The following is a 21,015-nucleotide window of genomic DNA, read 5'->3' on the forward strand; positions in this document are numbered from 1 at the left end:
ATAACCGGCTGGTTATTCTTTAAGTTGGGTCGCTACTCAGCAATGTTTCAAACGCTGTGTGAGATCATGAGCAGTGAATTGGAGGGCACTCCTCTTATGAGTACTCACCCATAGCTCTCTTTAAGTAAGTTTACCCTGTTGTGGGGAAGAGGGGCTCAATATATTTAAGAAACCGTTCTGCAATGTCATGAATTCAACCACTGTGCTTCTGTAACATTTGTGCATGTAGAAACGTGCTTCAGCTAGTATAATGCAAGGTACAGTATGAAAGTAAGAATAAATGATTTTCTGTAGTAGGGGATCTCTGTGTATAGTCATAATCTAGTGAATAGTCCCGCCCATGTGCGTGGACCCCGGAGCAATCAAAAATAATCTCTTACAGTGTCAGAAAATGCAGAAAATGCATAGACACTTAAGAGAGAATTTAAAGACAGATAATGCAGCCAAAAAAGGCTACACTGTCCAGTACTTCAACTAGAAATTCCACCACAAAATCCACAAAACAGCAAAGCCTGTACAGATTTCCCTTGCTTAACAGCAAAATCCCTCAGGAATGATAGAGAGAAGAACCTGGACAGACAAGCCCCATAGGCTGCCATTATGTGGCTTAATTAGGATACTGTGCCTTTAAGGAACCTTCCAGAACCTTCTCCCAGTATCCCAGAATGCATAGCAGGTCCAACTTAGTTTCAGTTCTTTTTTCTGGCTCCTGCAAGCAGGACCCTGGAGCATTGAGCTCTCCCTTTTCAAGGGTTTTTGTTAGTGTTTTACACTAATTTCGATTTTTGGTGCTTTTAAAGTACTTTGGTGACTTTCTTTCTGTGTTGCTGCACTCTTTTTTTTTTGTCCATAATGCCTGCATTATTCGACAAATGCCCTGAGTGCTCAAGGAAGAAGGCCAAGTCAGACTCCCATGAGGTCTGTATTCTCTGCCTTCCCTCTTCCCACATTCCTGAGGACTGTGTGATCTGCAGAGGCTTCTCTGGAAGGACCCTGAAGGAGAGGAAGAAGATCAGGCTTCAGGGACTTGAAGAGAGAAGGTTGAAGGCACGAGGTGGGTCAGGAGGGGCTCCTTCTACCCATGCTGAGGCCTCTGGGGGGCTCCCCAGGGGCAGGAAGACCAGCCCTCGCCCAAGATCTCCGTCTGGGTCAGATGCGCTGACCACGACGTCGAGGGGGCAGTCAACGGCCAGTTCCAGGTCTCCCCAGGGCTCTGGGTCGAGAAAACGTCGCCCGTCGAGGAACGTGTTCCGGCCGCCGTCGAAGCCGGTGTCGATCTCCTCGTTGTCGGCGTCGAGTGGTCGACATCGGAGGGCCCGGCGTCGGCGCTCGCCGTCGAGGCGACACCGCCGTTCGCCGTCGAGGACATCGTCGTCGAGGGGATCCTCGTCGTCGAAGGCGTCTCCGGCGCCGAAGAGGTCGACGTCGAAGCACTCTAAAAGACCGACGTCGAGACGGTCAAGAAGATCGACGTCGAGAAGGTCCGAGAGGTCGACGTCGAAGATCCAAAAGGTCGACGTCGAGGCCGGCGAAGAGGTCGAGGTCGCCGTCGAGGCACCATCGGTCGGGGTCGACGTCGAGACGGAGACACGGTTCGACGTCGAGAAGTGTGAATCGGTCGACGCCGAAGGACCGTTCGACGTCGAGGGGACATCGGTCGGCGTCTGGGCACCGATCTTCAGCGTCTGGAGGTCCTAAGGACAGGCCCAGGACTGTGGGGGGCTCCCCACGCTCCGGAAGAGATGGTGGCTCGCCGGGAACGGCGCATTCCGGGGTGGATACTCCGATGAAGCCTTCTACACCTCCTTCGAGGCCTGCTGTGCCGAAGGGTCCGCCTCCGAAGGCCCCGACCCCACCTCCGAAGCCGGCTCCGCAGACCCCGCGTCCTGTTACTCCTCCACCCCCGGTCGCGCCGAGGGCGGTGTCGATGCCTAAGTTTCCGACGCCTCCGAAGAAGACTCCTAAGAAGCCTAGGACTCCTGACCCTGGGAGGCCGAAGGAGCGTCCGAGGCCCAAGAGGTCGAAGTCTCGCTCGGGGAGACGGGACAGATCGAGGAGTGGGCATGGATCTTCCTCACGATCCAGGCGTCACCACAAGAGACGTCGGTCCAGGTCACGTTCTCCCTCTGGGACCCGTTCCTACTCGCCCACGCTGTCCGATTCGCCGGAGACTAGGGTGTCTCCGATAGACGATATAAGCACATTTCAGGAGGTTCTCCTGCGTGGAGCGGCGAAGTTGGGCATCAAGGTTGAAGCGCCTACGACTTCTACCTCGGTGATATTTGAGACATTACACAAAAGGCACTTGTCTCGCCCCCTGTTGCCTCTGGTGCCGGGGCTCCTTGAGCCCGCCGAACAGCTATTCCTGACGCCGGCAGCGGTGAAGTCTGCACCTTCCAGGATCCTAAAAAAGTACAGGGCTCCGGACTCAGACCCAGCCTTCTTGAGGAAGGACCCGGTACCTGCTGCACGGAAGCTTCATGCCACCTCCCCTGCGTCCACGGTGCCTCCGGACAAGGAGAGCCGCTGGATCAATTCTGCTGGTCGTAAGGCGTGTGGGACATCCGCCTCGTCGATGAAGGCCACCAGTGACTCGGCTTTGCTGGGGCGTTACGACCGGTCCCTGTGGGACTCGATGGAGCAGTTCGCAGACCTTGTCCCTCGAGACCGCAAGGAGGACTTCATGGAGATCGTGCAGGAGGGGATGCTGGTCTCTAACCAGGCCATCGGCGCCGCAGCGGACATATCCTTGCTGTCCGCGCACGGGTATTGCCACGGGATTCACCAGAGACGCCATGCTTGGCTCAGGTTGACGTCATTGAAACCGGAAGCACAGCAACGCGTGGCGAATCTCCCGTTTTCCGGAGATACCCTCTTCGGGAAACACGCGGATGACGAGATGGCCAGGATGAAGGCCGAGGCGGAGACCCTGACGGCAGTGGGCTTGGAGAAGCCCAAGGAAAAGAAACCCTTCCGACAGTACCAACGTCGGTTTGGGTCGCAGGGTCGTGGAAGGGGTCAGTCTGCTGGACAACATCAACAGCAGCAACAGCAGCAGCAGTACAGGCGGCCCTTCCAGAAACGCCAAGGTGGTAGAGGTCGTCAACAGTCCTCTACCGCGACCAAGGGCCCGGCCGGGTCCCGTCCCTGAGCTGTTACTTCCCCCTCGTCCGTTACCCGCTCCGGTGGGGGGAAGCGTTCAATTTTTTCTGGCAGAGTGGAGAAAAATTACTCAGGACAAGTGGGTGCTGAATATTGTTTGCAATGGATTCACCAGCCCTCCTCCATCGATTCCTCCCGTCAGCTCGCAGTATCAACTGCGTGAGCTTCAAGTGGAGGCGGACATTCTGCTAAGGAAGAGGGCGATCGAAGGCGTACCTCTGTCTCAAAGAGGAAGAGGTCTTTACTCTCGGTTCTTTCTTGTCCGCAAGAAGGACAAAAACGAGTTCAGGCCCATTCTGGATTTGCGGCAGGCAAACAAGTGGATTCGCAGAGAAAAGTTTCGCGTGCTGTCGTTGCATCAGATCTACCCTCAGCTGCAACGAGGAGACTGGATGTGTGCCATAGATCTACAGGACGCATACTTCCACGTGCCCATTGCATGCAAACACAGGAAGTTTCTGCGATTTCAAGTCGGCGCCAATCACTATCAGTACACGGTGCTACCCTTCGGGCTGAAGTCTGCACCCAGGACATTCTCGAAATGTATGGCAGTGGTAGCAGCACACCTGCGGAAGAACAAGGTGTTTGTCTACCCGTACCTGGACGATTGGTTGATCAAGGCCTCCTCCTTCTCGGAAGCTCAAGCACACTTCCAGAAGGCGTGCGTTCTCTTGAACAAGCTGGGGTTGCACATCAACATGTCCAAGTCGGTCCCGATTCCGGTCCAGTGCATCCAGTACTTGGGAGCCTCCATCAATACGCTGTCGGCAAGCGTGTCTCCTTCGGAAGAGCGACGTTTATCGCTCGTTCGGAAGGCTCGGGCTCTCATGGACACTCCGTCTACGACAGTGAGGACGGTGTCTTCTCTGCTGGGATCGATGGCCTCTTGCATCTTCCTCACTCCTCACGCACGGCTACAGATGAGACCTCTGCAGGAGTGCTTGGAGGATCAGTGGGACCAGAGGAGAGGTTCTTGGGACGACAAGATACGACTGTCTCTACATGCTCTTCAGTCTCTGAAGTGGTGGTGCTCGAAGGAGAATCTCCTCAGAGGGGTTCCCTTCCACAAGGACATTCCCACACAGACCATCGTGACGGATGCGTCTCTCCAAGGCTGGGGGGCGCACTCCGGAGACCTGCAAATTCAGGGGACGTGGTCCCCGACGGAGTCCACGTACCACATCAATTTCCTGGAACTGAGAGCTGTTCACTTGGCACTGAAGGCCTTTCATCCGTCCTTTCAGACCAACTCTCTGCTTGTTCAGACGGACAACACGACAACGATGTATTACCTCAACAAGCAGGGGGGCTCGAGATCGCGCACTCTGTCGCAGGAGGCGCAGGCGATCTGGCATTGGCTTCTGGCTCGAGGACTGTCGGTAACGGCCACCCATCTGCCAGGTGTTCAGAATGTTCAGGCAGACGAACTGAGCAGACTCATTCAGGAAAACCACGAATGGGTCATAAACGACGAAGTACTAGGAGAAGTCTTCGCAAGGTGGGGGACTCCAGACGTAGATCTGTTCGCCACCGCCGAAAACAGCAAATGCCGAGGCTTCGCCTCCAGGTACTACCAGCCGGGGACGCTGGGGAATGCGTTATGGATCAACTGGTCGAACAGCTTTCTGTACGCTTTTCCACCAATTCCCCTGATTCCGGCGGTTCTCATCAAGTTGTCCCAGTCCAGGGCGAGAATGATTCTGATTGCCCCGGAATGGCCCAGACAGTGGTGGTTCACGGACCTGCTCCACCGTTCTCTCCTTCCTCACATGGCCGGACCTTCTCACGAAGTTCGGGGGGCGGATGGTGCACCCCAGCCTCTCGTCTTTGAGTTTGGCGGCATGGCTCCTGAAATAGTGCAATATGGCCATCTGAATCTCCCAGAGGATTGTATGGACATACTGAAAGAGTCTAAGCGTCCTTCCACTAGGACTTCCTATGCTTACAAGTGGAAGAGGTTTTGCATCTGGTGTAGGTCTAAGAGCTATGACCCTACGACATGCAAGGAAGATGTCATCCTTCCCTATCTGCTACATCTGGCGCAGTCGGGCCTTAATGTCCATTCCATTAAGGTTCATCTGGCTGCTTTGACTGCCTACAGGAAAGGCCCTTCACAGACTTCCTTTTTCCAGATCCCTGTGATCAAAGATTTTTTGGAAGGCTTGAAGAAAGTGTTCCCTCCTGTCAGGCTTCCTTCGCCTTCATGGGACCTGAATGTGGTGCTGTCCAGATTGATGAAGGAGCCTTTTGAACCCATTCATAAGGCTTCGTTGCAGCACCTGTCCTGGAAGGCGGCGTTCCTCGTGGCCATTACATCGGCCCGCAGGGTGAGTGAGATTCAGGCATTGTGTTGCCAAGAACCTTATACTGTATTTCATAATGCTAAAGTTGTTATGCGTACTCACCCTAAGTTTCTTCCCAAGGTTGTTTCTGATTTTCATATCAATCAGACTATCACTTTGCCTACGTTCTTTCAGAACCCTTCATCTCCAGCGGAAAGGTCTTTGCATTCCCTGGATGTGCGGAGGGTGCTGAAGTTTTATCTTGATAAGACTAAAGATATTCGTAGGTCAGACCAATTGTTCATCAATTATGGCTCAGTCAGGACTGGTCTTGCTACCTCTAAACAGTCCATCTCGAGGTGGATTGTGTCCTGCATACAGTTGTGTTACTACAAAGCTAATAAGACCTTAGGGGGCAAACCTAAGGCTCATTCCACCAGGGGCAAGGCTGCTACGACAGCTATGCTCCGTAATGTTCCCATTGCAGAGATCTGCAAGGCGGCCACTTGGAAGTCGGTCCATACCTTTGCTAAGCATTACTGCCTGGACTCTGATGCCAGGGCAGACGCTCAGGTTGGGCAGGCTTCGCTGCGGAATCTGTTCGCACAGTAGTGGCGTTATTTTATTCTCCACCGCCGCTTGGTGTGGGGATGGGCTTGCCATTCTATTCACTAGATTATGACTATACACAGAGATCCCCTACTACAGAAGGAGTAGTTTCTGTCCTGTAACTCCAGTTCTGTAGTAGGGGTATCTCTGTTATAGTCATAAGCGCCCTCCCGCCTCCCCGGTGGAGAGTTATTCATGTTCATAATGCTACAGGTCTGGCGTTTTTCTACGCCTTCAAAAAGAACTGAAACTAAGTTGGACCTGCTATGCATTCTGGGATACTGGGAGAAGGTTCTGGAAGGTTCCTTAAAGGCACAGTATCCTAATTAAGCCACATAATGGCAGCCTATGGGGCTTGTCTGTCCAGGTTCTTCTCTCTATCATTCCTGAGGGATTTTGCTGTTAAGCAAGGGAAATCTGTACAGGCTTTGCTGTTTTGTGGATTTTGTGGTGGAATTTCTAGTTGAAGTACTGGACAGTGTAGCCTTTTTTGGCTGCATTATCTGTCTTCAAATTCTCTCTTAAGTGTCTATGCATTTTCTGCATTTTCTGACACTGTAAGAGATTATTTTTGATTGCTCCGGGGTCCACGCACATGGGCGGGACTATTCACTAGATTATGACTATAACAGAGATACCCCTACTACAGAACTGGAGTTACAGGACAGAAACTACTCCTTCTATAGGATAAGTCTTCAGGGGAATGTGGATTTATTTTATTGCATGTGCTCTAAATATCCTATTCGGTTTAAAGGATGGAGAAATGAAACTTCTTCATCGGTCCCTGATTTTTAAGAGCTAGACTGTGAAAGAAATCATATCCGATTGTTTTATTGTGTAGGAAATTGGGGAGTGAGCCAGCAAGTTTAAATAGACCACTGCTTGCATTGTGCACCACTTCTCTTCCCCCCCCCCTATCAGACCTTTTAACCTACACCGCATTACCTGCACAATTTATCATACTTTAACCCTAAGCAACCACTGTGATCTCTCATAACCCATTGCACTACAACTTGCATCTTGACTCTCCACCTACACCACATTACTATTATTTCTTTTATAGCACTACTCATCCCAATGCAGGGTGTCAGAGCGCTTTACATCACATATAAACATTACCCCTCGACTCATCCCAAACCTGCTCCTGCTGCTATGATCTCCAAATAAACACTTTCTAGACCCTTCCCGCTCCCATACCTCCACTGTCCTTTTCATTCCAACTGGTACACTACGACCACTGCACAAATTAATGTAATAATTACCTGTACTAATTCACCACTACTTCTGTTTGGGTTTCAGAGTAGCGTGTTACTCCTCAAAGCGCTTTTATGCATCATCCGGTGTACCAAGCGCTATATAAATACAAACCCCTCCCCCTTTTTTCCCTCCATTGTCCTTTTCATTCCAACTAACATGCTCATGTCCACCGCTCACATTAAATTAATAATTCCCTGTACTAATTCTCCACTAAACCCGTTTGGGTTCCGGAGTAGCGTGCTACTCGCCGAAAAACGATTCAACGCTTTGTCAGGGGTAGTAGGTGCTATATAAATACAATTAGAATTACTATGACACCAGAATGTACAGCACCGTTCACAACACAACATACACCTTGTATGCTCACTACCTTAAACTTGCATCATAGTCTTAATGCTGATACCCCTAAACTACTATCTATACCCATTGAAATCTTATCTCTGCACCATATTTACATGTTAATTATCTGCATGCACTATTTCCATAAAGCTGCATGAACTCTTACCCACCCTTTATCCCACCTGCTTCACCACAAAACCATCTATACCATTATCTTTACAATGACTTATAACCTACATTATAATGTGCTCTTTGACATATTTATTACATTACCACCTACACATAATATACACCACATATCCTCTAACCCAACTATGACTTGCATAACCCCTTACAATTTGCACAAATATATACCCCAACACACATACTATGCAAGCCAGTGACCTACCGACACCTTTCCTCACCTATATAACCCTCTAAAGCACGCACCACATATGTCGTACACATCTAAATCCTGTACCAATGCCTTGACCACGTAGCACCAGCACCACCAGGATCCTATTCTGTATATCCCTTCCCATCATGTGGACATTATTTCATACAAGATAACCAAGTAAATATCCATGAGAGTATGGGAGAGACCTCGCTCAGATTTGAAACCTGCTTGAATTGCAGGTACTTAGCATAACCAACAAAGTAATTTAGATGTGCTATGACAAAGGGCAGACTAAAGGTACTAGTGTTACACTGACATATTAAGCCACATTTCACACATGACCGTTGCAGCGTGTAAGGTCACTAATCCCCACTGGATTACACAATGCCCTGTCAGTGCTAGTCCACACTTGCAAGGGAAGGCTTTGGCACTCTTACATGTCCAAATGAATACTTAAGGTTGGTACAATTGTAAGTGCTTCCATCTCTCTTTGAATTGAGAATAGTGTCCCACATGCCACTAACCTATATATTTACTTAGAATTGCATGTTTTTGTTTGACCAGACATTTATATATTTGGCCTAATGCTTTATCCATTGAGATTAGCAGCGAGGCTGCTTAAACAATATTTACTTTTTTTATTTTCCCAGTTGCAGAGCCATTGCCCTGAGGTGCGGGAATATGCCTGTGCCAGTATTTCTAGGCTTGTGCAACAGAAACAGATCATCCCTTCCTTTCTGCAGAAGAATGCAGTCCGCTGTTTAGGCCCAATGCTCCTAGACAAAAGTTTAGCTGTTCGTGAGAATGCAGCCGGGGCGCTTCGGTAAGTGTGCAATGAAGTATTATCTGGTAATTTATTGGAGTTTGTTTTCATATTTCTTGTGATGTACCCCCCCACCCCCCCCTGATTCTATTAAAAAACCTAGAATGGGGCAGCAAACTGAATGTTCTGCCCCTTTCTACAGATTTTTGAATTTGGGAACCAGGGGGTCCATTATGATGGCGGGCGGATTGCCCCCGCCAGGCAGGCGGTAGCCACCGCCGGCCTGGCAGGGGCAATCCACCCGCCATCCTGACTAAAAACACCCCCCGCCATATTATCATGGCATGGTTGGCCGTGGCGGACGGAAAGATCGTCCGCCGCTTTTCCGCCCGGTCGCCTTGCGGCCGGGGCGGAAAAGGGTTTATATGGTGGCGGTGTCTATTAGACACCGCCAGCCATATTAGGATAGGCATTTGGGAATGCCTTTCCGTGGCGACAGGCATGCGGAGTCCCCGTTGCGGGCCCCCAAGGACTCCGTGGGGGGTGCACATGGGGGGTACCTATGGTACCCCCCTGCCTGCATTTTAATGCACAACATGACAGGCACCTCGCGGTGCCCGTCATATTGTGCATTGAAATGCACAACGTGCATTTTTAGCATTGCGGCGGGCGGTGCTTTCAGCACCGCCCGCCGCAATGCTACAAATGCGGGAAGCGCCCGCCACTGTGGCGGGCGCATCTTAATATGTAAAACGGAACCCCCGCCCTTATGGCGGGTGGTCCCATTCACCGGTAGGATGACGGGCGGGAAAGTCCGCCCGTCATCCTAATGGACCCCCAAGTGTATGTTTCATTATTTTTACTATAATTTCATCCATACCTCAGTAGTTTGATTTGTCAGGTCACTAGCAAGAGTTGTGTATTGTTTCTTATTATTGGTACACGAACGCAAAGTACGTATGCTGTTCCAAAGTAGTTTTGCTGCTTTTTCCATTATTCAAAAGTGACATGTACATGCTTGGGCATTTTTCAAATGGGTGCAGGTCTCTCATTTACCACAGCTAGGTCTGCCTGCAGGCCTGACTCCAGTTGCATTGGTGTTAAGTAGCGGTTGGAAGCCTCTATTAGCAATCTTTGACTACTTCCAAACCACGCAAGTCTTTTCTAATTTTCATCTTGACTAGACAAGTGTGTTGAATAAATGTATGTATATGTACTCTCTTGAAAGAGTTGTTGATTTAGTTTTATCAAAAGGAACTAACTAGGAACCAAATGAATGCCTTTTTTTTGTTTGTGCCTCATTCCACACTGGAATATTTCTGTAATGTATTAAGTAGATCCTCCATTATGACCAACCTTTCCGAATTGTTTTACTCCCCTTTCCTAATGTTTACCAATACCAGCTATACATAAATGGCTGTTTGCAGTTCTCTCTTTTTTTTTTTTTTTTTTTACTATGCACCCCCACCCCCCCTTGCTGAAGCAGGTCATTATGGCCAGTGCACCCAGGCCTCTCTTACCCTGGGATTGTGAATGTATGCATACAGAAATAAACCTTTTTAATGAGTCCACTTTTTGTGCTTCCCTCACTCAGAAATAAAAGCTCTCCTGTAATATGGCTCAAACCTATTCAATCAACAATATTCCATAAAGACCTAGTTCTTTCGTCAATATTTGTTATGTATGTGGGTTGTTTTAAAGACCAGAATTCTAGCACAGAATTATAGTTCCAACAAATGTATTTTACATATTTAGTTAAAAACTGCACCAATAACCTATTATAAAAACATAAATTCCAATATTAGAACAATATTTCTCCTTCCTATTATCACTGAGCTCCTGTCAAAAATTTTCTGTTGAAATACACTAATGCAAAAGCGTGAAAATGTAATTAATCCTAAAATATTTTGCATCCTGTCAACAGTAATCGCATTTATTTCAATTGACAGAGTATCGATCGTATAAGATAATCTCCACCTTCTGCAGGATAAATGCATCAAACTTTCGTTATAAGAAACACTTCAATGTGGTACTTCACGAGGGATGTTTCATAAAAACTCTAGAAAACCTACATAAAAAAGGCATTTGTATATTAAGAACATCTGTACTAAGTATCTCAGTGATGATGGTGGCCAGACCACTGTGTCCCTGACGTTAAAGGGACACCTGTAAGATGAGTGGTTTTAGATTTGAGAAAAGCTGGTTTCAGTTCATACAGGCAGATCTATGAATTCAGCATAAGATTTCGAGGCAATCTGCTGTTCCCAAGGTCTCAAACTCATGGTAGAAGTCAACCTTGCACTCACACAGGTACATGACCTATGTTATATACATTTTCGGTTAAGATCTGCAGCTCAGATTTCCAATTTTTCATATGTAGGTATTTTTTTTTCATCCAGCCATGGCCATTTCTTGGTCATCTCCGGTGATTATTTTCTGAATGTGCATATTTTTGTAGGGATTCGAAATGTGCAGTTCTAGTGTTTTAAACCACTTCTTTGTCTGTTTTCAAGCATTTACAATTGTTTTGACTAAGCAGCTCTGAATTATGTAGGAAATAAAACTAACGCAGATGTCAGCTTGTATGAATAGCATGTGCTATAATCGGTGAGTCACTACTTTTGCACTTTGAGTAAAAAAAAAATCTATTTGTGGATGAGTTGGGTCACTGACAGAATATCGAGATGACAAAATATCGAGGTAAAAATATCGACTGCAAAAATATCGACTTCCTATCTTCAAACAGGTAAGTACAAAAATATCGACTCCAAAATATCGAGTGTAAAAAATATAGACTGTCAAAATATCGAATTTTTTAAATGTCTTAAAATTAATTTAAAAGTAATATAATAACAAATAAAATTAATTTTAATTTATTTAAAATACTTAAACGTAACATTAAAAAATAATTAATGTAACTTTAAAAAAAGTTATTTATTTTTAGTGTGTATGTGTGTGTATGTGTATATATATATATATATATATATATATATATATATATATATATATATTAACAAAACATATACAATATTTTTACCGTAGGATAGCAAGAGGTTTAAATTTACTGTAACGACTCCAGTGAGTGCAACAGTAGGGAAAGAGTTGGATAGCGTAGGGGTACAAATTACTATTCCCACTCCAGCGAGTGCAACAGTAGGGAAAGCGTTGGATAGCGTAGGGGTAAAAATTACTATTCCCACTCCAGAGAGTGCAACAGTAGGGAACGCGTTGGATAGCGTAGGGGTTAAAATTACTATTCCAACTCCAGAGAGTGCAACAGTAGGGAAAGCGTTGGATAGCGTAGGGGTTAAAGTTACTATTCCCACTCCAGAGAGTGCAATAGTAGGGAAAGTAAATACTTCATGTATAAATATAAATAACATAAATAGTAATACCAATTACAAATTAATTAAAATATTTTACAATTGTATAAAATATATTAACTAATTATTTATAAATTAAAATTATTTAATTATAAAAATTACCTACTAATTAATTACCTATTAACAATAAATTAATTTACAATTTAAAAATTAATCAATTGATTTTAATTACCAATTATATTTTAATTAATTACCTATTAATAATTAACAATTAATTCTAAATAAATACCAATAAATTAAATTACATATTTGATTAATTATAATTAAATTACTTCCCACCCTATTCCCCTATAAACCCACAACCCGCTACAGAATTATATTACACAAAAAATAAAAAATATTAACTTACCTTAAATTCGATATTTTTGTTGTCTATATTATGTCGAGTCGATATTATGTCCATTCTATATTTTTTACAAGATATTGTCTAGTCGATATTAAAAACTCGATATTTTGACTCTATACTGGATGAGTTAGGGTACAAATACCACAAAGTATATTTTAAATGTTTTGAGCTGCACTGCTTTTGAAATGTCAAATGTGTGCAATGTATTTACCAGTGATGCACCCTTGTTTTTCCTACTGTTAGAAACTTAAGTGCCTGCGGTGGATTTGAAGTTTGTGATGACATGGTATCTAAGGATATCATGACCCCCTTGGTTGCAGTTTTGAGAGAGGCAAGTAAAGGTGTATAATTTTTCATTCTGCAGTGTGTTAGATTTTAGACTGTTGTGCTTCACTTCTGAAAGTGTTTTCCAACATGGGCAGTATGAGGAGAACATACCTTGTCTACTTTAGCTAAACCATTATTCGGAGATCACTGTCATTTATATAGCAAATCATCTTTTATCCAATCCTTCCATCCTTAAAGTTTCCTAATGTGCAATCCATTTATTAAGTATAATACAACAGTAGCTGAAATAGAAATTAAGCTAAGTGTGGCACTGCATATTCTTTTTATGTTTTTCTTACATATAAATTGTGCACTGCATTTAAGCTCTCTACGTATACTGACCCTTGTTGGCACTTAGATGTTCTGGGTAAGAAGCAAAGCATTTTCTGGTTCTAAACTGGCATCAACAACTGCAGTGTATCACTTGTGCCACTTTTAATTTCCAGTGAAAGCTGAGTATTTGTCTAACATTTCTAACTCCTTTTGGCAGATTTGATCATTTGAATCCAATTTCAGTAGTAGTTCTAGCATTGCAAGGATCATGTGATTTTTTTTTTTTCTCCCCCAAGTAAGCTAGAATGAAAACAATGTTCTTCCACCTTGAGATCCGATATCTACTTGTGGGTGTTTATAATATGTTACCGAATAAAAAACAGTTAATACTGAGTCATGGTTCTAGCTCAAGTAAAAGCACTGACATTTTCGAGTTATGGTATGCATCATGCACTATATAAATCATGGTGCCTGCAGTGTACACTCTTGCTTGGTTAACTTTTTTGTCCAGTGACATTTTGCAAATTGTTTGGCATTAGGCAGACAACGCAGATTATTTTTCCAGATGCAGCTGGGTCAGGCCCGGCGGCTAACCCCAGGTGCTTATGGCCCTATGAAGCAGCCATTGGCCACAGGTCTTGCGCCCATTTTTTTTCTGTCTGTCTTCTCTCTGCCAAAGTCCATGCAGATCCACCCTTGGGTCAGGAGTTATAATAGAGTATACAATGCGTTTTGAATAAAACGTGTGGTTAAACCATAACTACACAATGGCAAGTGCCATTTTGTAATGTGTATATATAAATTCAGACAGTACACGTTTGGTTGCTTTTGTTGCACAAAGCACAGTGATCTAAAAATTCATGCTACCCAGGGACCTGTGAAATCTGGGAAATATTCGCTAACAGTATTTTGAATCACTTGAGGTATTAACATTTTTGTTGAACTCTGGCAATTATGTGGAACGTCTGATTGAACCTGAAGTATGGTGGAAATACTGCAGCCACAAAATCTGATAATCCACTGCTCATAACCTATGCTATAGCAACAATCTAGTCATGAAAGATTAACAAAACCTATATATTCTAATTTCAAAAACTGCCTGTTCTTAGCTGTACCTTGAAGAGCGCATCTTCAATAATCTATCCCTTTTACAGACAGAATGTGTTTTTTTATTTTTTTCAAAAACACAAAGGGTGTTTTTTTTTTCTAATTGTACATTTGTAACTACATAACAAAATATTCTGTTATTTTTAATGCATAGAACCAAAAAGTAGTTTCAATAGTTAGTTCCTGCTTGAAAAAACGAAATTTGTAAGCACATAATTTGGTAATATATCTATAACCTAGTCCATGATTGCCATCAAGGAGTTTTGGTGACCTCTCAAGCCATGAGACCGAAGGCTGAGTAGTTTGTAAATGTTACCAGGACCAGGAGCTGGCAACTTAGTACAATGTAAAATTTTGCCCATTTAAATTATATGTATGTATGTGTGTGTGTGTGTGTGTGTATATATATATATATATATATATATATATCTCAATCAAAACAGTACCCTGCTGTAATACTGTGCCTAGAGTGGTTAAAGACTTTTGTCATTTTACATTAGGTGCTCCCTTGTGTCTTGGCAAAGCTAAACCTTTCTAAAGAGCTATAATCATAGCAAAACAGGTGTCAAGTGTTTCTCTAATTCATTCCCGGTTGGCTTTGATAGAATACTGTGCCTGGGGTGGTAAAAGGCTTTTGTCATTTTACCGCTCGGCGTGGATCACACTTTGTTAATTGTATGATTAAAGACTATGTCCCTTTTTATCTTTGCTTGGATGGCACTGTGCTAATCTTAGGCTTAAAAACCTTGATAAAACACAGACATTTGAGGAGCACGTTTAGAGTGTCGCTGGTAATGTAGAGTGCTCTATACAGGAGCTGCTGTCCATTTAAACTTGGGAACTACCCAGAGTACTCTGCTTCTTTTTTTGTGTGTATATGTATATGTATGTGTGTGTATATGTGTGTATATGTGTGTGTATATGTATATATATATATATATATATATATATATATATATATATATATATATATATATTGTTTTCCAAAGCATCCTCGATATGAAAAGCGCACTCCAACAACAGAAATAGTTTCAAGGCAAACTGCATTTATTCTTGTGCAAAGTTGGTTCCTTTCGCCTAACGCGTTTCGGGGATCATTCCCCTTAGTCACAGGCATTTCGACATGTAATGGGGCGGAATTAATTTAAACAGACATTTTTAGCACGTGACCTTTTGGTGATCTGCAATTGGCCACCTTTAATCACAGCATAATGCTGCATGCTGGTAATGAAAGTCCGTGCATCTTTAGTAATATTAAAAAATGTCTTGCTTAGTGTTACCTATAGTGGTCTTTTCATATCGAGGATGCTTTGGAAAACAATATATATATATATATATAATGTGTGTGTGTGTGTGTGTGTGTATATATATATATATATATATATATATATATATACATATACACACACACACAATTAAAGGCTTACAGACCACCTGGTGCACCAGGCGAACTTGACTCAGACATTATCACACATAACTCCAAGAACTTCCCACGTCTCTGCAATTTCAATGTGGAAGACCCCTATGACCAGTGCTCCCAAAAGTCTGCACAACATATGACTTTTCCCAGCCCATCACGGATCCCACACTCCGCTCAAGACACACTTTAGGCTTCGTCACATGGACCGACCGCTTCATCATCCATTGCAAAGTCTCCACACCAAGTCAAAGTGCCCCTCAAACTCCACCAACACAGCCATAATTGGAACAGAATAGCTAAATTGATTTGCGCAGCACACTCGAAATAGCCCAACCCAACTAAACCAGCAACCTAGCTGATGACATCACCAACATCAACCAGTGGATCTCCAACTGTGCTGACGCCCTGACACCCAAGAACAGAAGAACTCTGGGACTCAAAAAGATAATGCAAACGGCTGATAAAAGTTTCCAGTTGCAATTGAAAGAAATGGATTTCTGAACCAATCGTAGTCTTGAATTTCAACATTTAGGATGTAATGATGAACTTTCTCTAAGAGCAATGTTAAGTGGTTAACCATTAGCGAGCTGATATCACATTTTAACTCACATTCCACAGTTCTGAAATGCATTTCCAAATGTCTTTCTTTCCTTTACCAAATTGCTATTTAGTCTCTCACAGCATACATTTTGTCTACTGCTGTTCAGATAGTTTCTCCTTTTCCTTGCATACTGATTTTGTTAGCAAGATAATCCAATTTTGTGCACCGATTTTTATTTATTTATTTTTATTTTATTTAATTTATTTAGATCGCATAATTCAATTTGCTGATTTTCTTCAAAGTTTTAAGCGTCATTTACCTCAATTTGTATACATGAAAAAGCTCTCTACCTCTTCAGAGACAACAAATGTCTGTGGTAGAAGGTTTTTAAACCTTGCCCCATTTGTTCACAAATATGAGAAATAATCTTGATTTAAGAGGTCTACTTTTAATGTAATTGACCTTTTGATCCATTTTGTCCATAACTTTTCTTAATTAATTTCCAATAGTTTGCGCGGCTAGTGCTTCGCGATGTGAAAAGCAGTGATTACTTAAAATATTTTCATTCTCTTTCTTTGCTAAAGCTATAAAACCTTTTCTGGAATCAACCTTTGAGGGTGCGCCATCTGTGCATATTCCTACACAATTTAACCATTGAAAATTATTTTCCTTAATGAAGCAATCTAAAGTTTTAAATATATCTTGATCTCTAGTTCTCATTGGAAGTTGCAGGCAATGCTATAATTGCTCAATAATTCTGTCTGTAGGAATGAAACGTAGTAAAAACCAGTAATTGTGCTAACTCACTGACATCTGTTGATTCATAATTGCAATGTAAAGATCATCTTTTGAAAAGTATCCTTCATTTGCAGCTTAATGTTATCAGACATGTCTTGATACGTCTTCCAATCGTGTTATCTGCCAAGGGGATTTTATTAACTTCGATCTCGAATTCTGGCCCAGACATTGTCCGAACAATAGCACAGCAAGATTCCTTTCTGGTGCTTTCGGCAATAGTATGGCTTCTTGTTTTTGGCAATTATTTAAGCAACCAAGTAACTTGTTTTTGAGCTTTTACTGATGTCTTCATTCCTTTTGTGAATTATGCAGACTGCTTTTTTATAGATTCTGAAAGCTCAAAGTATTCTACTGTTTTTTCTGACAAATGACTGTTTTGAGGTAAAACAATGCTTTTACTTCTTTGGTACCCTACTTTCCTTTGCAAGTATATGCCCACAGCCAACACTGGGGACAATGATTGTTTTCATTACCTGAAATTGTGAACCCCAGTTTCCCATAAAGTTTATTGTATAAACGAGGATTAGAAATTTTTCCTTTACACTTCTTAAGTACCAATACAGACCATTCAGCAGTTGATTCTTGCATTGTTTCCTCTTTAGTCGCTACATTTTGTTTGTTGCATACGTCTTCTTCACCAGCTTTTCCTTTCTTAATTAGAAACTTGTTCAACTACAATTTTTTTTTTTAAAACACATTTGTTCAACTACAATTTTTTTATTTTTTTTAAAAACACATTTTATTGACAGATCGCAAACATATCGCAGAGCTCTGTACCCCAGAGGTATCTGCCAGTCAAATGTATCCAAGAATGACATCGCAATCCACCTTGACTTTTACAGCGGTAACAAGTGAACATAGTAAATGCAAAGAACGCCCCTCCCCCCTGCCCGGATCTCTCCCCCCCCCCCCCCCCGAACTGTTACTAACTTTTCGGCAATCAGTACGCCCTCATCTGTCCACACAGCGCTCTCAAATGTCCAGTATAGGGTCCTGTCCTGGCGGAGGTTCAAGCCATAGGCCCCTGAAGTCGGGCCAGCGCTTCCAAATTTTATAGTGCTTACGTGGGCATCCCCGGGCAAGAAATATGGGTTTCTCATCCCCATGCAAAAGTCAAGCCCTCTCTTCCACGCCACTAGTGACGGGGCCCTCGGGTCCTTCCGCGCCCTGGCTATATCTCTCTTGGCCACCGTGAGCCCCAGCAGCAGTAAGTGTCTCTTGTAGATGTTACCACCCACTCCATCCATCACATGCAATAGGCCTAAGTGTGGTGTATGCGGGAGCACACACCCCAGTGCCTCATCTAATCCATTCCATACCCCGTTCCAGAATCTAAGTGGCTACAATTCCACAGCGTGTGCAGGAATGTCCCTACCTCCTGGCCATATCTAGTACAGTCCGGAGACGCAATGAGGCCCGCCTTCCACAGCCTCCGCCTAGTAAAATACACCCTATGTAGGTATTTAAATTGGATAAGCCTGAGGCGGACAGATTTGGAAGCACCTCTAGGGCTTGCTAGGGCCTCATTCCAGTCCTCTTCCTCCAGTGTTCCAATGTCATCCTCCCAAGTCTCCCTCAGCTTCTGCAATGTAGAGGAGCAATGTATGGTCAGGGACTGATATATATATATATATACGTGATATTTTCTTAGTCTCTATATCGCCCATGAAAACCCTAGCTTCTAAGGGGCTAAACTCGGGGAGGGAGGTCAACCCCTCCAGGTATGGGGCAAGAGCGTGGCGGAACTGTAGGTATCTAAAAAATTGGGTGCCGGGCATATTATATTCCGTGCTCAGCTCCTGGAATGACTTAAGTGACACCCCTGACATGACATCCCCCAATTTAGATATCACTATGGCGTCCCACCCCGTAAAGCCCTGTAGTGTTGCCAGGCCAGGTAGCGGCCATTATGCTAAAGGGAAGTTTCTTCGGTCAGGGTCTTCCACCACCCCATTCGACGCAGGGCTTGTTTCCAAATGTCAAACACTACCTGTGTAACCGGTGGCAGCGCCTTTCGCCTCTGTGCTGCATTTAGAATAGTATCTAATGTGTGGAGCCCCATCAGAAACCGTTCCAGGTTATAGGCCGGGTCCCCCCTGTCCCCATACCACCATTGATTCAACACTAGGAGATGCGAAGCTTGATAATAAGAGAGGACATCAGAGGTCGCCAGGCCACCACTATACGTTGACCGAAAGCAAGTGCGTAGCGCCACCCGGACTGAACCACCCAAAGAAATTGTCCTAAAACTGAGTTCACTTGTCGGAACCAATGAGGCGCGATATGATAGGGGTGATTTGGCAGGTGGTAGAGCAGCCGAGGCAGGGCTTCCATTTTAAAAATGGCCGACGTGCCATATATAGTCAGGGGTATGCGGGACCGTGTTTTAATATCCGCCCGGGTCCGCTCCCAGACCGGCGCCACGTTCCGCTCCCAAGAAACTGCGGGGATCTCTGACCGGAACACCCCCCAGATATTTAATGCCCCCGACTGCCACCTGAAGCGCTGAGGCCCAGTCTCCCACCGCCTGACCACTCCCCAGCACCCAAAGTGTTGATTTACGTGGGTTCATGTACAGCCCTGAAGTCTCGACAAAGATCTGCAGGATGCGCAGGAGACGGGGCCTGACCTATTGAGGTCCTTCAAAAAGAACAGGACATCATCCACATATAGCGCTATTCTATCCGACAGGCCGTGGTCCCATTCAAACCCCCGCATCTGCGTGTCCATACGTACCCATGCAGCCAATGGCTCCATAGCCAAGGCGAACAGGTAGGGCGAGAGGGGGCAGCCCTGCCTGGTACCCCTCCCCATAATTTCAATTGCAATTTAAGTAACTTAACAAGAACATGACAGACAATAAGGTTTGTACTTGTATTTAGAGCTGCTTTATGCCTCTTGATTTAGAGGTCTTATAGTTGATGTGCTGCTTTACGATTATGAAGATCACTATTTCTGCTCGCCGATCATGGTTAAAGTAGGTATGAAGCACCGCTGTTATCAAGTGGCAGGAAAAAAAAGGCATCCATCGAATTTTCATAATGTTGTTCGGGAAGCAGTGGGCTTTCTCAACTTCTCTCTAAAATAACCCCCTGTCCACACAGAGTGCGCAGTGTGTGCATGGTCACGTAGTGATGCCCCATTTCTGCTGTTAAAACCTGATGCGCATTACCTGTGTGATTCCCCCGACTGTGGTATGCATACATGGATACGACGGAAGGAGAATATCATAGTGTACCATATTAATCGGCACCTTTACTGCGCTTGCTACTTTCACACGACACCTACACACTAACATTTTGTGACACACAGTTTGGAAAGCTCTGCTACAGAGAGGTGTAGAAACCTCACACTGCATTGTCCCTATGCTGTGGGTGCTTCAGTCTAGAGACCACCCCATTGCTACCTGCTCTGAGAAGCACCTCGCTACATAAAGGTTGTGTCTGGAGAACAGAGTGTGAAGAACATTTGGACTGAGAACTACCTCAAACTGGTCCTGAAGTTTGGCAGGGGATCCACATTTCCTGTCTAGAAATTGTGCATGTAAGTGGGACCGAAACCACCCACTTTGTTCCAGTTCCTTCATGACCAGAGAAAGGAATGCTTCACAAAGTATTCTAAGGACTGCCATATGACCAAAGGTAGTATCTACATGATAGCGAGTCTACCATATGTGAAGGGACATCTGCTGAAGTCTACTCTCTGCTAGAGGATCTGAGGATCTGCATGTAGGGCCTAAAAGCCTGTATGCCTGCTGAGAGGTGGAGGAGCCTCCATGGCCCAGCAAGAGGAGAAACTGTCCAGGAATCAAGAGGCCTACCAAGACCCAGGGACTGTGGTACATCGAGAGAGGACTGACTACCTGAGAGCAAGTAAGGAGTGGTTGCACTGCAGCGGGTTACCCTTGTCTTTTAAAATTGGTTCCTGGTGGAAATCACTTCAAGCATCTATGCCTTTAAGCCCCATTAGGGCTGCATCTCTTGTGGTTCCTGCATTGGCTTGATCGTGCCTGCAAATGCTTATCTTACCCTG

At 44.5% G+C, this 21,015-nt stretch overlaps 1 protein-coding gene across 3 annotated transcripts in view; it reads left to right on the forward strand.

Annotated features, from left to right (window-relative positions):
* The window catches only part of HEATR3 (HEAT repeat containing 3), a 191,783-nt gene that overhangs the window by 17,966 nt on the left and 152,802 nt on the right, over positions 1-21,015 (forward strand). For all 3 annotated transcript variants that reach the window (XM_078671370.1, XM_078671369.1, XM_078671371.1), the window contains exons 2-3: positions 8,676-8,848; positions 12,761-12,848. In XM_078671370.1, the coding sequence (XP_078527496.1) occupies positions 8,676-8,848; positions 12,761-12,848 (261 nt within the window). The remainder of the gene's footprint in view (positions 1-8,675; positions 8,849-12,760; positions 12,849-21,015) is intronic.

Source organism: Lissotriton helveticus, chromosome 12 (assembly GCF_964261635.1).
Source record: "Lissotriton helveticus chromosome 12, aLisHel1.1, whole genome shotgun sequence".
Classification (NCBI taxonomy): Eukaryota; Metazoa; Chordata; class Amphibia; order Caudata; family Salamandridae; genus Lissotriton; species Lissotriton helveticus.